We start from the raw sequence: 17,961 nt of genomic DNA, 5'->3' as shown, positions 1-17,961 counted from the left end.
GCCTGTGCTCGCCAGAGACAGAGAGACAGAAAGCAAGAAATCACCCCCGGGGGGGATGTCCATGCCACAATCCCTTCTCCTCCATTCTCCTCTTGGGATCTTGGCAAGCACGCACACGCACCCGGCGTGAGTTTTAAGCCACTGGGTCCGGCACGCGAACCGCGGTTGACTACATGGAGTAGTGACATAGCTATTACGCTAACTACTGGTCCCATTTGCCCACCACTGTTGAGTGCCAGGGTCATCACGGTCAGTGACCATCCTTATTTCTACCCTTTATTTATTTCTAAGGGGTATATCCACTTACCAGAGAAAAATAGGGTGAGGAGAAAGAAACCTCTTCCCCAACTGTGGAATGGTCACATGGCAGTTCCTTCTCTTCCATTTTTAGGGATGCATGCAAATGCACTCAGCATGTTTTTTTTTGAGAGGTTTTTGCTATAGGGCGTGTACACTTGCCAGAGAGACAGAAAGTAAGAAATCACACCCCCCAGGGGGATGGCCACACCACAATCCCTTTTCCTCCATTCTCCTTTATGGGATCTTGGGCATGCATGCACACGTGCCCAGCGTGAGTTTAAGCCACCTGGTCTGGGACTCGAACCACAGTCGACTACATCAAAGTCCAGCGACATAGCCATTAGGCCAACTGCTGGTCCTGTTCAACATGTTTTTTAAGCAGCCAGGCCCGGGACTTGAACTGCACTGTTGCCATGTGGGATCCAGCTGCCTTAACCACCAGGCCATGGAACCAGACCCTCTTAATTTCTATCTTTTCCTACTTATTCTGGATACCTTTTGACTTCTGACCCAGGGCTGTTTTTTTCCCACTGGTAGGGCTTTCTATTACTCCTTTGCAATATTCTCCAATATTGCATTATATTAATGTGTTGTAAATGTGTACATATCCTTATATAGTTCTTGAAAACCAGTTACATTTTTAATCAGATTTTTCTGGGTCACATTTCTACATAGTATTCTTCTATCAGCATCTGCCAGCCAAGACCCTGATTGCCTCTTCTCTTTGCAGTATTCCCCATTCTTAAGTCTTTGTCCCTTCCGAGACCTCCTTTCTGTGACTCTTACATTTCAGTACTATGTAGTAGCCCCTTTTTTTTTTTTTTTTGGAGAGGTTTTCACTATAGGTCGTGTGTGCTCGCCACACAGAGAGAGACATAGAGACATAGAGACAGAAAGCGAGAAATCACCCCCCAGGGGGGATGGTCACGCCGCAATCCCTTCTCCATTCTCCTCTCGGGATCTTAGGCACACACACACACGTGCCTGGCGTGAGTTTTAAGCCACCGGGTCCGGGACATGAACCATGATCACCCACGTGGGAGTTCCCTAGTAGCCCTTTCTTTAAACGGATCTTAGCTCTGTCCTGCTAACAACCCTGTGGATTCAATCCTGTATATACTAGACACACATTTGTGATAGGGTTGCCTCTTCTTACCAGTTAACAGTATTTACCATGAACAGTTTTTTGGTTTTTTTTGTTTTTTTTTTTTTTTTGCTTTTAGGTTATTCCCGTGGAGTGGAGGATGAAGAGGCACCTTTTGAGCAAAGCATTTCTGTAGGAGTGTCAAGTGTTAGTACTTGCAATACAGGTTTATCTGTCCAAGCAGCTCATACTTGTGACACATGTGGCCCTGTCTTGAAAGACATTTTGCCTCTTCCTGAACCCCAGGGACCACATTGTGGACTGAAACCTTACTCATGTGGTGCATGTGGGAAACAATTCTGGTTCAGTGCAAACTTTTATCAGCACCAGGAGCATTACAATTCTGTAGAGACATTCTTAAGAGACAAAGGCAAGGCCTCATTTGTGAAGAACTAGAGAGTTTGTGAAGAACCTCATCTGTCAGAGAAATTCTTTATATATGAAGAAGAGCAAAAAGACTTCCAGGCCAATTTGGGTAGTCATCGGCAGAAGGCCATCCATAGCAAGAGGAAGACTCTCAGGAACACTCAAGTGGGAAGGCCTTTCATGTGGGACAAATGCATTACAGGTGCAGTGAATGTGATAAAGCATTCAACCGCAAAGATACACTTGTCCAGCACCAGAGAATCCATAGTGGAGAAAAGCCTTATGAATGTAGTGAATGTAGGAAAGCCTTCAGCCGCAAAGCCACACTTGTTCAGCATCAAAGAATCCACACTGGAGAAAGGCCTTATGAGTGTAATGAATGTGGAAAAACCTTCAGTCGAAAAGACAACCTTACTCAGCACAAAAGAATCCACACTGGAGAAATGCCTTATAAGTGCAGTGAATGTGGGAAATACTTTAGCCATCACTCCAACCTAATTGTACACCAGAGAGTTCACAATGGAGCAAGGCCTTATAAGTGCAACAATTGTGGGAAGGTCTTCAGGCATAAATCCACACTCGTTCAGCATGAGAGTATTCACACTGGAGAAAATCCTTATGATTGCAGTGATTGTGGGAAATCCTTTGGTCACAAATACACCCTCATTAAACATCAGAGAATACACACTGAGGCAAAGCCTTTTGCATGCATTGAATGTGGGAAATTCTTTAGTAGAAGCTCTGACTTTATTGCACACCAGAGGGTTCACACTGGTGAAAGGCCTTTTGTGTGCAGCAAATGTGGAAAAGACTTCATTAGAACTTCCCATCTTGTTCGACACCAAAGAGTTCACACTGGAGAAAGGCCATACGAATGCAGTGAATGTGGAAAAGCCTATAGCTTAAGCTCCCACCTCATTCGGCACCAGAAAGTTCACACTGCAGGCAGGCTTTAGGAGTGATTTTTTTTTTTTCAATTTTTTTTTTAATTTGCCAGAAGGTATGTGCACTCACTGGGGAGAGACAGGTGGAGTTAGAATTGAAGCACCCCCTATGGGGCATGGTCACACTGTAATCCCTTCTCAATTTCTTCTTCCCTTTGGGATTTTGTGCATGCATGTACTTGCACCATGTGTTTCTTAAACTGCCAGGTCCAGGACTCAAACTTCATCATCAGGATCCAGCTGACTTAACCACCAGGCCATGAGCTAGCTGAAGAGCGCATTTTTTTTTTTTTTTGAGAGTTTTTTTGCTATAGGGTGTGTGCGCTTGCCAGAGAGACAGCAAGAAGTCACCCCCCAGGGAGGATGGCTGCACCACAGTCCCTTCTCCATTCTCTTGGGATCTTAGACACGCACGTGCCTGGCAGGAGTTTAAGCTACCGGGTCCAGGACTTGAATGGTCGACTATGTAGGAGTCCAGCAACATAGCCATTACACTAACTGCTGGTCCCTAAACAGATTTTTGTTATAGGGTACATATTCTTGCTGGAGAGAGAGAGAGAGAGAGAGAAACAAAGCGAGAAGTCACCCCTTGGAGGGATGGCCATGCCACAATCCCTTCTCCATTCTCCTCTTGGGATTTTGGGCACAAAATGCACACATGCCTACATGAGGTTTAAGCCGCCAGATCCAGGACTCAAACTGCAATCAACTATGTGGGAGTCTAGTGATGTAACCATTATGCCATCTGCTTGTCCCCAGGAGTGCTTTCACTATAACAAGACTTGTTAGTTAGATATTAAATTTATCTGGACATTTACATTGGAGAAATGTATGAGCGCCAGGGGCTGTGTTGCACTTTGTAACTTGTTCCTGTTCCTTATGGGAGTTATGTTACTGTAATCCCTGTGGCTGAAACCATTTTAACTCTACCAGCCTAGCCAACCCAACATCCTCAAGGAAGACAGGACTTCGTATTGTCTCCAATTTTTGGAGGGAATCATGAGACACTTTTGTTCGTTGGTGTTCTTCATTCACTCCCCTCTGACTGGTATAGGTGTGGATATGACCCATCTTTAGCCTAAAGGGCCTGAGTTGTGTTCTTCTGGTGGTTTTTAGAGAAGAATTATTTTCTTCATGGACATTTTTGGTCTTGTGTGATACTTGTGATGGATTTTTCTAGCCTCCCAAGTTCTACTTGGGAACATACTTACATTATGTTTTTCTGCTTTATGATAATAAAGACTTTGTACTTCAATGCATCTTTAATCTTGGCAGTTCTTTTCAGTGTCTGAAGTGGGTTGAAGACAAACTCTGCCAAACTGAAGAGGTTAGTACTTTATGGGGGCCTCCAACTTTGTGTGCATCAGTTGGGATGGGACAGTGGGTTAGTGGAGAATGGTCCCCAGTCCAGTTTGGTGTTAACTTTCATTGCTGACAGAAGCTTCATAGGTAAGAATTCAGTCTGTGGCATGATTAGATTTCAAATTTGAGCCCATATATCACCTTGAGTATGTTGATGCTGTCAGTTTGTTTGGGAGCAGCATGGATTAGGTGTCTTGTTTTCGGCATAAGTCACATATTCACCAGCCGTTGAGGTGAAGCAGTTCCTCAGGACCTATGCAGTGGCCATGTTCCCTAAAGGACAGAGTTGAATACACAGGTCACTGGCTATAAGACCTAATGTGGCAGGAGGGAAAGAAAACACAGAAACAGTATGACTAATTGGGATTGGGGGAGACTACAGCAAACTAGAAGGGAAGTACCTGTTGTGAAAATACCCACAGATATTCCAGTCACATGGTTATAGGGGATCAGAGTGTACACAAGTTCTCAGGACCTCCAGAGTTGTGTTACATGTAGAGCCAAGATTACTGGCAGCAAAAAGTGTAGCTTTCCTGGATTTGTGTCACCAGACTCTACCTATAATTTTTGCTCCACAGTCAGAAGCCTGGAGTTTAGAGAAATACTGTGGTCAAAGGATGTAACTTTGTGATCAGAGTTCCTGGTGACTTAGAAACGACTTTTATTGGTTGCCAGTTTTTCTTGCTGCTGAGGAAGAGGTGATCTTTCTATGGCCTTTGAAGTAACTAACTTATTGATGTCTAGTCATATAGTTTTCCAATAGCAGTGAAGACCCAGGTTTTTTTTTTAAGAGATTTTTGCTGGAACCAGCAGATGGAGTAATGGCTATGTCACTGGACTCCCATGTAGTTGACTGCAGTTGAAGTCCTGGTCCCGGTATACCCAAGATCCTGAGAGGTGAATGGAGAAGGGATTGCAGTGTGGCCACCCCACCCCACCCCCGCCCCGGGGAGTGATTTTTTTTTTGTCTGTCTGTCTCTGTCTCTCTCTCTCTCTTTCTAGTGAGCACACAAGCCCTATACCAAAACCTCTCCAAAAAAAAAAAAAAGATTTTTACTGTAGGGCACATGCACTTACTGGAGATGGTAAGCAAGAAATCCCTCCTAGGGGAATGACCATGCTGCAATCCCTTCTCCATTTTTCTCTCAGGATCTTGGGCACACAGGCACACACACCCAGCATGAATTTTAAGTCACCAGGTCTGTGACTTGCACCACTGTTGATTACATGGGAGTCCAATGACGTAACCATTATGCCATCTGCAGGTCCCAAGACCCAGATTTCTAAATGTAATCATTTTTGTAGTTTCACTGAGGTGTAATCATGGAATACACTGCATATACTTAAGTGTACAATTTGGCAATTTTTTTTTCAATTTGGTAAATTTGATACATGCCTGTGTTATCTTGCCCACCTTCATAACTGCTCTCATTACCCTTCCTAGGACTCCCCTCAATAACCAGGTAGTCATTGATTAATTTTTGCTATAGAGGGACCAGCAGATGGCATAATGGTTATTTCACTAGACTCCCATGTAGTCAACCACAGTTCGAGTCCTGGACTTGGTGGCTTAAAACTTGCCAGGTGGGTATGCATGCATGTCCAAGATACTGAGAAGACAATGGAGGAAAAGGGATTGCAGCATGGACATCCCCCCTGTGGGGACAATTGTTTGCTTTCTGTCTCTTTGTCTCTGGTGAGCGCACATGTCCTGTAACAAAAGTCTCTTCAGAAAAAAAAAAAATCACTATAGATAAAATTGCCTTTTCTAGAATTGTATGATAGTCTATAAAGTGTCCTTTTTTTTTGTCTGCTGTCTGTCATGCAATATAACCATATTTTGAGATTTGTCCAGGTTGTACATGTGAATAGCTTATTTCTTTATTGAGTAGCATTCTACTGTATAGATACACCATAGTTTATCCATTTATCTTACTTGGCATTTGGGTGTTCCTCATTTCTAAATACTAAAAGGAAAGCTACTAAAAATACTCATGTATAAGACTTTATGTGGACATTTAGCTGGGGATATTTTTTTGAGAGGTTTTAGTTACAGGACGCGTGCACTCTCTTGAAAGATAGACAGAAATCAAGAAATCGGGGACCAGCAGTTAGTGTAATGGCTATGTCGCTGGACTTCCATGTAGTTGACCATGGTTCGAGTCCTGGACCCAGTGGCTTAAATTCACGCCAGGCATGTGTGTGTGCGTGCCCAAGATCCCAAGAGGTGAAAGGAGGGGAAGAGATTGCAGTGTGGCCATTCCCCCCAGGGGATGATTTCTCGCTTTCTGTCTCTCAGTCTTTCTGGCAAGCACATGTGCCCTATAGCAAAAACCTCTCAAAAAAGAAAAAGAAAAAAAAAAATCAAGAAATCACTCCCCAGAGGGGATGGCCACACTGCAATCCCTTCTCCATTCTCCTCTTGGGATCTTGGGCACATGCACACACGCCTGGTGTGAGTTTAAGCCACCAGGTCCAGGACAAAACCCTAAGCCAACTACATATGGGAGTCCAGTGACATAGCCATTATGCCAACTGCTGGTCCCTAACCTGAAGATACTTTTTTAAACAAGTGTTATTACTAATTATAGTAAAATGTGTGTTAGAGAAGAGATTAAAAATATATATGTAAATATAAAAATACATATAAAATATGTATGAATATGTGTGTGTGTGTGTGTACACACATATTCATAATGTATATGGGCCAGCAGGTGAAATGGTGATTGGGGCACTGGACTACCACGTGGTCAACCATGGTTCGAGTCCTGGACCTGGCAGTTTGCTCTCTCACTTTCTCGCTCCCTCTTGCTCTTGCTCTCACTCTCTGGTCAAATAAATAAATAAATAAATAAATAAAATAATTCTTTTAAAAATTATTTAAAATAATTTAAAAATAAATAATTACAAATATATAATGATATAAAAGGGAAAAAAAAATTAACGCCATGTGCATGCATGCCCGAGATCTTAGGAGAATGGAGAAGTGATTGTGATGTGGCCATCCCCCTTGGAGGGTGGGTGATTTTGCACTTTACCTCTCACTGCGTCTGTCTTGTCTCTCCAGTGAGCACAAATGCTCTAAGGCAAAAACTTCTAAAATAAATTAAAATAGAAGTTTATTCATTATTTATTTGAGAGAGAAAGAAACACACTCCAAATCCACCCCCAGTCTCAGCCAGCCTAGATGTTGGGCAAGCACATGTGCATGGCATGCTCAGGGAAGTGCTGGGGTGTGAACCCAGGATCTTTCCCCATGTGAGCCTGTTGGCATTAACACTGTGCCATCCTGTGACCCCAATTTACTATTTACTATCTTAACTGATTCAAATCCCATCCTTTTCCTCACTCAAACCATGCTCTTCTTTTCCATAGAACACATCACATTATAATTTACTATGTAACTTAGTACCATTGTTAATGCTTATCACCTTTCCTTCAGCTATTTACACAATATTTACCAAAAAATAAATAAAAGACATACAGAGATTGTGACGGGTTGCTGGTGCTCTGGGACAAATCTTACCTGAGAAGCCCAGGGGAAGAGAAAAGAAAAAAGAGGGAATGGCTCTTTCCCAGGGGCTGTTTACATTCAGAGATGTAGCCATAGAATTCTCTCAGGAGGAGTGGGAATGCTTAGATCCTGCTCAGAGGGCCTTGTACAGGGATGTCATGTTGGAGAACTACAGGAACCTGGTCTCCCTGAATATTTCTGCTGGATTTGCAAGCAAGGTATTATCACCAAAAGAAGACAATAGTAAAGGAGAGTTAAACCATCTGGTATTATTGGGGAAAAAAAATGAAAGCCATGGCATCAGGGATTTTGACCCCAAGGAAGTCTGGAAAAATACGCATAAGTTTGACAACCAGTGGGGATGTAATGCAGGAAATTACGCCAGAGTACCTTTGACCTATAACAAAAACCTGACTCGTAGAAAAGATCAACAACATAATAAATCCCGTTTTTCCTTAAAAAATAAATAAAACTTGCCCAGTTTCAAGAGGACAGATTTTGCTTTGTTGTGCACTGATACATCCCATGGACTAAGAGAAGTATCCACAGAAGGTACACAGTATTTGCTGAAGCTCTGTACATATTCCCTATTCATTTGTACTGCTCTGAACTCTTTTTTTTTTTTTTTTTACACAGATATTTTTGCTATAGGGGGCATGTGCTCATCAGAGAGAGACACAGAGACACAGAGAGACAGAAAGTGAGAAATCACACCTCCCAGGGGAAGGCCATGCCACAACTCCTCCTCCATTCTTCTCTTGGGATTTTGGGCACACATGCACATGTGCCTGGCATGAGTTTCAAGCCTCCAGTTCTGGAAATTGGACCACCGCCAGCCATATGGGAGTCCAGCAACATAATCATTACACCATCAGCTGGTTCCCTGAACTCTTTTTTTTTTTTTAAGAGGTTTTTGCTATAGGGTGCGTGCGCTCGCCAGACATACAGAGACAGAGAGACAGAAAGCAAGAAATCACCCCCAGGGGGGATGGCCATGCCACAATCCCTTCTCCTCCATTCTCCTCTTGGGATCTTGGGCACGCACGCACATGTGCCCAGCGTGAGTTTAAGCCACCGGGTCCGGGACGCGAACTGTGGTCTACTACATGGGAGTCCAGCAACATAGCCATTATGCTAACTGCTGGTCCCAGGTCCCCTGAACTCTTAACCATTCATTGTCTCATGCTTCAGTCACAGTATACTTAGTGTTGAAGCATGAGCACCTCCATTTCAGATCAGCCTTTGTCATTTTCCTTTCTCCATGACCTGACCCATAGGTGCCTCCTCCTCACTGATTATAACTATCCTCCCTGATAACTCGCTTTTTTGGCTTTTATAAACTGCTCTCGCATGACTCAAGGCTTGCTTTTTTTTTTTTTTTGAGAGGTTTTTGCTATAGGGCGCGTGCGTTTGTCAGAGAGAGAGACAGACAGAAAGTGAGAAATCATCCCCCAGGGGGGATGGCCACGCTGTAATCTCTTCTCTTTTCTCCTCTCGGGATCTTGGGCATGCATGCACATGCGCCCAGAGTGAGTTTTAAGCCACAGGGTCCGGGACACGGACCGTGGTCAACTACATGGGAGTCAAGCAACATAGCCATTATGCTAACTGCTGGTCCCAAGGCTTACAGGGATTTTTTTAGGTTTTGTTTGTTTATTTTGCTTCTATGGCTTTTACCTTTTTTTCTTTTGTAATTTAGATTTATTGGTTGTGTCAAGGACCAGTGCAGACATTTCAATTTGTACTCAATTCTTAACATACGTACCAAAAATTAAAAAAGCCAAGTATTGTGATTATTTTTATTTAAAGAAGAATAATTTTTTTATTTAACCTTCTTTATTTATTTTAATTTGACCAGGAAGGGACAGAGTGAAGGAGAGATGGCAAGTAAGAAATCAAGCCTCCAGGTCCGGGACCTGAACTGCAGTCAGCCATGTGGGAGTCCGGCGCCCTTAACCACCACACCACCTGCTGGCCCTTCATGATTCTTTTTTTAAGTTATCCTAGTGACATTCCAGCTTCAAATTTGTAGGCAAATTTTCCTTAAGAGGATATCAAGTACTAATGTCTTCCAAATCACAATTTAGTGTCCGACATACTACATACTCAAATCTCCAGCCTTTCACAGCACATTAACAAAATTATTAGGAAAACTGCACTACCACCACCAAAGTTGTTACAGAGTGCACACTATTTTGACAGAGAGAGCAACAATCAAAGAGTGGTTTTCTTTAGGAAACAATACTACTAAAAAACATAATAGATGTAATTTAAAATATTCAAGACATTAAATGCATGATTGTGACTCCAAACTGCCATTTATTATGATTTGTATTTAGGATATAAAAACTACCCACCCACCCCCACCAGTGGAATGTTAAGCTGACACAAAAGACAGTTAAAGCCTCCTGTAAGTCAATATCCCACTATTTTCTGGTTATACTGAAAAAGAACCCGTAAATGATTGTATCTCTTTAAAAAAGCATTTAAACTTTAAAAATGGGATGGGGGGACAAGCAGTTGACATAATGGCTATGTTGCTGTGGTCCCATGTAGTCAACCGCAGTTTGAGTCCCGGACCTGGTGGTCAGCGTGGCCATCTCTATGTTTCACTTTGTTTTTCTTGTGAGTGCATGCACCCTATAGCAAAAATGTCTCCAAAAAAAAGGGATGAGTTAGGATTCCCTCCTTCTTAGAAATGTGTCTAGAGCTACTAAAAAACTTGCATTTACAAAATAGTTAATAAAAATATTCCTCTGGATTGTACAAGAAAGGAGACAGAGACCACTGATAAGACATGGTATATGACATTACTCAGACTTTTTCATATTTTCAGGTAAGGTCTCCCCTTACTATTTCCGCTGTTCCTTCTGGAATCCTTTTTACACAAGAGGTTCAACACTACACAATTCACAACTGTTTTTCACAAATCATCTCCACTCCTTATGCAGGCACTATCACTAAAATTGCAGGTGAAATGACAATCATTTCCCAGCAAAGAGAAGAAATACTGGAATTGCAAACACTTATCTCAGGTTTGAACGCCACTTCTGCATGCCTCTGAGCTAGCTCCATGCACCCTCTGCCCTGACGGTGTATGCCACTGGAGTGGGTGGTGTTCTTTTCAGACATGTTGCAAAGTGTTAGAATGAAAACATAGGAAATCCAGTATTCTGTGTATAAAACTGTTCTCTGTCAAGTATTTCTGTTTTGTAGTGTTGGGCATAAAAATGTTTCTGTGTGCAGGAAGGATGTTCTGAGGGAACCAAGGCACATTACCAGTCCTGTTTGCTTGTTCTACAGATACCCCTCATTTCTTTGCTCTTAGTTACAGCTCTGTCTGGAATGTTCTCACTTGTTCTGGTTAAAGAGACACAGAACCTCAAAGGGTTCACACTGAAGAACTTAACAGGACAAATGTGTGATGAGTGATCAGATAGCAAGGATAAACTCTCAGCTGCCAAGCACACACTGAAAGTTTGAGTGACAGTGGCTAGTATATGCCTACCTTTCAGTGGGAGGCCATGCTGTGCTAATGCAGTCTGTGTAATATTTTAAACAAAAGCTACGGGAGGCCATTGTCTTGGATTGAGTTCCTATACTAAGCCCCAAAAGATTGAACCAAAATGGATCACTTGTGGTAAAGTTCCACATCACCAAAATGAAACTAAGTTGTTTATCTGGGCTTTTAAGAAACCAGGAGAGGAACCAGCAGTTAGTGTAATGGCTATGTTGCTGGACTCCCACGTAGTCAACCACGGTTCGCGTCCCGGACCCGGTGGCTTAAAACTCACGTCGGGCACGTGTGTGTGCGTGCCCAAGATCCCGAGAGGAGAATGGAGGAGAAGGGATTGCGGCGTGACCATCCCCACTTGGGGGTGATTTCTCGCTTTCTGTCTCTAATGTCTCTCTCTGTCTGTCTGGCGAGCGCACGCGCCCTATAGTGAAAATCTCTGCAAAAAAAAAAAAAAAAGAAACCAGGGGAGGGGCTGGAAGGTCATGGACTCCCACATGGCCAACTGTGGCTTGAGTCTTGGACCTGGTGGCTTGCTTTCTCACTTTTGCTCTCTTTCTCTCTCATCAAATAAAAATTAATTAATTAAATTTAATAATAATAAAAAAAAAGAAACCAAGAGAGGGGCCAGCAGGTGCCATGGTGGTTGAAATGCTGGACTCTCACTCAACCACGGTTTGCATACTAGACCTGGTAGCTTGATTTCACACTTTCACTCTCTTTTCTCTCTCTAGTGAGTGTGCATGCCCCATAGCAAATTGAGAAATGATGGGGACCACCAGTTGGCATAATGGCTATGTTGCTGGACTCCCATGTAGTTGACAGTGGTTCCAGTCCTGGACCCAGTGGCTTAAACTCACGCCAGGTGTGTGTGCATGTGTGCCCAAGATCCCAAGAGGAGAATAGAGGAGAAGGGATTGCCATCCCCCCGGGAGGTGATTTCCTGTTTTCTGTCTCTCTGTCTCTTTCGGGCAAGCTCACACTCCCTATAGCAAAACAAACAAACAACAAACAAACAAACAAAACACCATTCCAAAAAAATTGAGAAATGATGATAATAAATTAAATAATTTTTAAAAAGAAAGAAACCATGAGAGGGGGTAATACCCAGCTCCTGGAACAGACCACTTTAGCTCCTTCTGCTCAGCTCATGGGAAGACCTTTTTTAAATTTTAAAGGAAATGCTACCTGGATTCGTGAATCACAAATGCAAGCCACTGAGGTCACTTAGATAAATTTGTCATAATTTTGTCTTTTGACAAACTTTCTCTCAGCAGTAGAAGATTGCTGCATTTTTTTTGTCACTTATAGAAATGAAAATCTTATTAAGATAGATTTGGGGAAGAAATAATATGAGACTTAAAAAAATATCTTGATATACTTGTACCCTACCAGGCAGTGTATTTCAAAAAGGAGCTTCATAATCTCATTCTCATTTATAATAATTATGATTCTCTCTAGTCCACAGGCATTCTCTCTCTCTCTCTTTCACACACACACACACACACACACACAGACAACACACAGGTTAATAAAACAGATCTTGGGGACCAGCCCATGATATGGTGATTAAGGAGGAGGCTGAATCCCACATGGCTGACTGTGGTTTAGGTCCCAGGCTGCAGCTTGAGAAACACACAGGGTACCTATGTGTATGTGCCTAAAATCTCAAAAAGAGAGAGAAATGGAGATGAAGGGGTTACAGTGTGATCATGCCCCTTGGGGAGGGGATGCTTTCTCACTTTCTCTCTCTATGTCTCTCTCTGGCAAGTGCACACATGCTCTGGAAAACTGGAAAAAAAGTAGAGAAATCTTGGCGAGGCTGCTGTGGCACGAGATGGAGGGCACTCATGTGCCTTGGTTAAGGCTGGTTACATGCACCTGTTGTCCTAGTTAGCTGGGAGGCTGGAGCAAGAGGGTCCAAGCTTGGCAGAAGCCTATAAAATATTCTCTCTTGGGAACCAGCAGTTAGCATAATGGCTGTCGCTGGACTCCCATATGTTCGACCGCGGTTCGAGTCCTGGACCTGGTGACTTAAACTCATGCCGGGCACATGTGTGTGTATGTGTGCCCAAGATCCCGAGAGAAGAATGGAGGAAAAGGGATTGTGGCATGGCCATCCCCTCTGGTGGGTGATTTTTCACTTTCTGTCTTGCTCTCTCTGTCTTTCTGGTGAGTGTACGCACGCTATAGCAAAAACCCCTCCAAAAAAAAAAAATATCTCTCTCTCATAAATAAACTTTAAAAGTAGAATATCATATTTTCACTTGCATTTTTAAAAATAATTTTTGAGGGACCCAGTAGTTGGCTTAATGGCTGTGTCGCTGGACTCCCATGTAGTCGACCACGGTTCGAGTTCCAGACCCGGCGGCTTAAACTCACGCCGGGGGCTTTGTACAAATATCAGACCAAGTTGAGATTAGCCTAACTTTCTTTTTGCAAATAAGTTAGTTTATACCTCTCTTTAGTAAAAGGGAGAATGGAGAGAGAAAAAATGTTTCAGAAGAAAATTACAATGTACTTGTCACTAGATTCTAGCTTTGTCCATACTTCAAGATCGGTTGTGAATCAAGGGACCAGCAGTTGGCATAATGGTTATGTCGCTGGACTTCCATGTATTCGACCATGGTTTGATTCCCAGACCCAGTGGTTTAAACTCACTCCGGGCGTGTGTGCATGCATGCCCAAGATCCCGAGAGGAGAATGGAGGAGAAGGAATTGCAGCATGGCCATCCCCCTTGGGGTGTGATTTCTCACTTTCTGTCTCTCTGTCTCTGTCTTTCTGGCGAGCGCACATGTCCTATAGCAAAAACCTCTCAAAATAAATAAATAAATAAAATAATTTTTGAAACAAACTTTTATAAAGTTTCTTGAATTTTTTAAAAAAAAACTAAGGTGCTACATGTTTATATACATTGTTAGTATACATATACATATGTGTGTGTGTGTGTGTGTATTTTGGGGGGAGAAGTTTGTTTGTTTGTTTGTTTGTTTTGCTATAGGGCACGTGCACTCACCAGAAAGACAGAGAGAGAATATGAATTCAATTTCTGATGCAAGACAACAGATACTATTGTATTATTGAACTTATGCAAATAACTTTTCTACCACAAAATAAGAATGCTCACAAACATCCAGTTGCAAAGGAGTCAGGAAGGGAGAAAAATTTGTTTCAAAGCTTTTTCTTTTTTTTTTTTTAATAAATTGATGAACCTATCAACAACTCAAAAGAAAACACCTGGACTGAGCTGCAGGGTTTCAACTAAGAATTCAGAGGCATATGGGAGGAGATGAGCCATGTTCACTGCAGCTCCATATTTCTCCCAGCTGCTCACTTTCCAGACTCTTTTCTCTGATTTTTAGTCATTTGGTGGTATATTCATGTTTTGCTATTCTGTTAGAGACTTCTGATACTGTAAACTCATGTGCTTCATTTTACTGTGAGGCACTTCTATGTCTATTTCTCCTCTACTACTGTGTTTTACAACATGGTATCCACAGAAAGGAATTTGAATTTAGATTTATAAACATGAGTTTATCCCTTTCTGTAGCAATTCAGTGGGGGTTGAGCCTAAAAGTATTCAGATATTTCGCTACCATGCACCTAGACCTGCCTAGACACTAAATGTGTGGAAGTTGAGAAGCACTGTGAGAAGGTTAGGTAAAAGAAAGGAAACAAAGGAAAAGACACACACACACACACACACACACACACACACACACACCAAAAAAAGACAAAACAAAACAATAAGAGGGAAAAAAATTTTAAGGCAAAACAAAAACTAAAACAAAACAAGAACCACACAGAGCACTAGGGTGCTGCATGAAAAGGGCAGGGCTAGGCACAGCTAAGATGCACATGGATTCTGAAATTAGCAAGAGAAAGGAGAGGTTAGAGACAAGAAACAATACCTACAGATTTTTTAAAGACATGTATATACATATACATACAAAAATTTCAAGAGAAAGGAAGAGGGACAGAGACAGAGACCTTCCTACCTGACTTTTTGCTGGGTGTTGGCCCAGAAGGAGAGGTTTGGGGCAGAGGCTTTCCAGTTAAAGGGCCAGGGCTAGGGCCACTCAGATGCACATGGATTCTGGCTTTTCAGTGAGTGTTGGGCCAAAAGCGCAATTTCTAGAATTCTCATGACCACCCTAAGATCTGATAATTGGCTAGAATGATTTTCAGAACTTACCAAAGTTCTATAGCTATGGTTACAGTTTAATTATTGCAAAGTATACATATCCCAGCCAGCCAAAGAGAGAGGTGTGTAGGGTGAGGCTGAGAGAGTTTAAGTGCAAAATTTTTGCTATCCTCAGAGATGTATTACCCTCCCAAAAACAGAGAGTAACAATTTTCAGAGTATTGACAACTGGGAGGCTCATTAGCACCTCGGTGTAGAAGACAAGTGAGCTTATAGAGACAGAGAGGGAGAAAGCAGCCCCCAATGGGGCATGGTCAAGCCACAATCCCTTCTCCATTTCTCTATCCTGTTGAGGTTTGGGGCATGCACACACGTGCACCCAGTGTGTTTTTAAGCTGCTAGAGATGGGATTCCAACCATGCTCAGCCATGAGAGATCTGGTTCCCTTAACTATGAGGTATGGGAATAGCTCATCTGACCAAAGTTTTTATTTCATTATGTAGGCTTATTGCTTCAATCACTAGCCATTTGGTTGAACTCAATCTTCAATTTCTTCCCTAGAGATTGGGTTTATATCTTGAAGCTCAAAGCCCCAATCCTTTAGTCACATGACTGTTTTTTCTGACATGGCTAGCCCCCACCCTGAGCATCTTATTGTCACAATAAATATAGGGACCAAGCCTGAGTCACCTCACTAGCATAAACTATCAATTAGGGCCCATTATGAATAACAAAACACTGTTATAATTTGGGAAAAACTGAGGAGATCAGAAGTCATTTTCCAGGAACTGGGGACAAATATCAACTAAATTCTTTTTTTTTTTTTAGAGAGATTTTTGGTATAGGGTACATATACTCACTGGAGAGACAGAGACAAAGAGACAGAAAGCAAAAAATCACCCCCGCAGGGGAGATGACCATACCACAATCCCTTCTCCTCCATTCTCCTCTCAGGATTTTGGGCACACACATACATGCACCTAGCAGGAGTTTTAAGCTGCTGGTTCCGAGACTCAAACCATAGTTGACTAATCGCAGTCCAGTATTAAACCATTACACCATCTGCTAGTTCCCCTCACCCTTTTTGAGATTTTTACCATAGGGCACATTTGTTCATCAGAAAAAGACAGATATAGTGAGAGGGAAAGTGAGAAATCACCCTCCAGGGGGAATGGCTACAACACAATCCCTTCTCCTTCTGGAATCTTGGGCATGCATGCACACATGCCCAGTGTGACTTTCAAGCCACAGGGTCCAGGACTCAAACCATTGTCAGCCATGTGGGAGTCCAGTGACATAACCACTCTGCCATCTGCTGGCGCTAATTTTTTTTTTTTTTTTTAAGTTTTGCTATAGGGGCATACGCTTGCAGGGGGCAAGGACAGTGAGAAGTCACCCTATACAGGGAGGAAAATCACACCACAATCCCTTCTCTTTCATTCTCCTCTCAGGATTTTGGGCACTCACACATGTGCATTTACACACACTTAGCATGTTTTTCAAGATGTCAAGTCTGGGACTCAAACTGCACAGTCAACCACGTGGGACCTAACACCTCATCCACCATACCACTAGCTAACACAAGCTAAATTCTTTATTGTACAACTATTATAAGATAATCATATACAATATGTATTTTTATCCAATACTCAAAACTATAACACAATATTAATTCAGAAAAGCCTAACAGTCCATTTCTCCTCTTACACCCTGTAAGTCTCTGTCCCTCTAGGTTATCACTAATATAAGCTTTTGCTTTATTCTTAGATTTTAAAAAAACATTTATTTATTTATTCATCTATTTATTTGTTGTAATTTTCAAGCCTCCAGGTCTAGGACTTGAATCACAGCTGACCATGTGGGAATCCAGCACCTTAACCACCATGCTAACTGCTGGTCCCATTCTTACATTTTTAAAGGTAATTAAATACATATTTCTTTTCTTTTCTCTTCTTCTCTTCTCTTCTCTTCTTCTCTTCTCTCTTTTCTTTTCTTTTCTTTTTTCTTTCTTTTCTTTTCTTTTCTTTTCTTTTCTTTTCTCAAGAGAGATTTTGCTATAAGATGCATGCAATTATCAGAGAGAAAGAAAGGGAGAAATCACTCGCCAGGGGCATGGCCATGGCACAATCCCTTCTACTCCATTCTCCTCTCAGGATTTTGGGCATGCACTCACGCATACCCAGTATGAGTATTGAGCCACTGGGTCTGGGACTCGAGCAGCAGTCAAATACTTGGAAGTCCAGTGCTGTAACCATTATGCAATTTGCTAATCCCGTATTTCTTTATAATTAGATCAAATGCATCATACTATACAACCTATTCTGCAATCTTCTTCTTTTTAATTAAAAAGATATCCTGGGATCAGCAATTGGTGTAATGGCTATGTCATTGGACTCCCATGTAGTTGACCGTGGTTTGAGTCCTGGATCCGGTGGCTTAAACTCACGCCAGGTGCGTGTGCAAGATTCTGAGAGGAGAATGGAGGAGAAGGGATTGCGGCGTGGCCATCCTCCCTGGGGGGTGATTTCTTACTTTCTGTCTCTCTAGTGAGCACACATGCCCTATAACAAAAACCTCTCCATTAAAAAAAAAAATCCTACGGGAACCAGCAGTTAGCGTAATGGCTATGTCACTGAACTCCCACATAGTCTACCGCGGTTCACGTCCCGGAC

The 17,961-nt window shown here is 42.3% G+C and overlaps 2 protein-coding genes and 1 pseudogene across 3 annotated transcripts in view; all 3 read left to right on the top strand.

The window, feature by feature from the left end:
* Positions 1 to 2,834, top strand: part of LOC102498484 (zinc finger protein 134) — a 30,756-nt gene extending 27,922 nt beyond the window's left edge. For both annotated transcript variants that reach the window (XM_027767623.1, XM_027767624.1), the window contains one exon: positions 1,524 to 2,834. In XM_027767623.1, coding sequence (XP_027623424.1) covers positions 2,002 to 2,766 — 765 coding nt within the window. In that variant the 5' untranslated portion in view covers positions 1,524 to 2,001 and the 3' untranslated portion in view covers positions 2,767 to 2,834. The remainder of the gene's footprint in view (positions 1 to 1,523) is intronic.
* Positions 1 to 17,961, top strand: part of LOC102488807 (zinc finger protein 211) — a 34,710-nt gene that overhangs the window by 1,516 nt on the left and 15,233 nt on the right. The gene's annotated exons all lie outside the window — the stretch shown is intronic.
* LOC102489222 (zinc finger protein 677 pseudogene) lies at positions 7,650 to 8,201 on the top strand (annotated as a pseudogene).

This window comes from Tupaia chinensis, unplaced genomic scaffold, assembly GCF_000334495.1.
Source record: "Tupaia chinensis unplaced genomic scaffold, TupChi_1.0 Scaffold144336_1, whole genome shotgun sequence".
NCBI classification, from domain to species: Eukaryota; Metazoa; Chordata; class Mammalia; order Scandentia; family Tupaiidae; genus Tupaia; species Tupaia belangeri.
The sequence above is the reverse complement of the archived record's forward strand: the minus strand, read 5'-3'. Positions and strand labels throughout refer to the sequence as shown.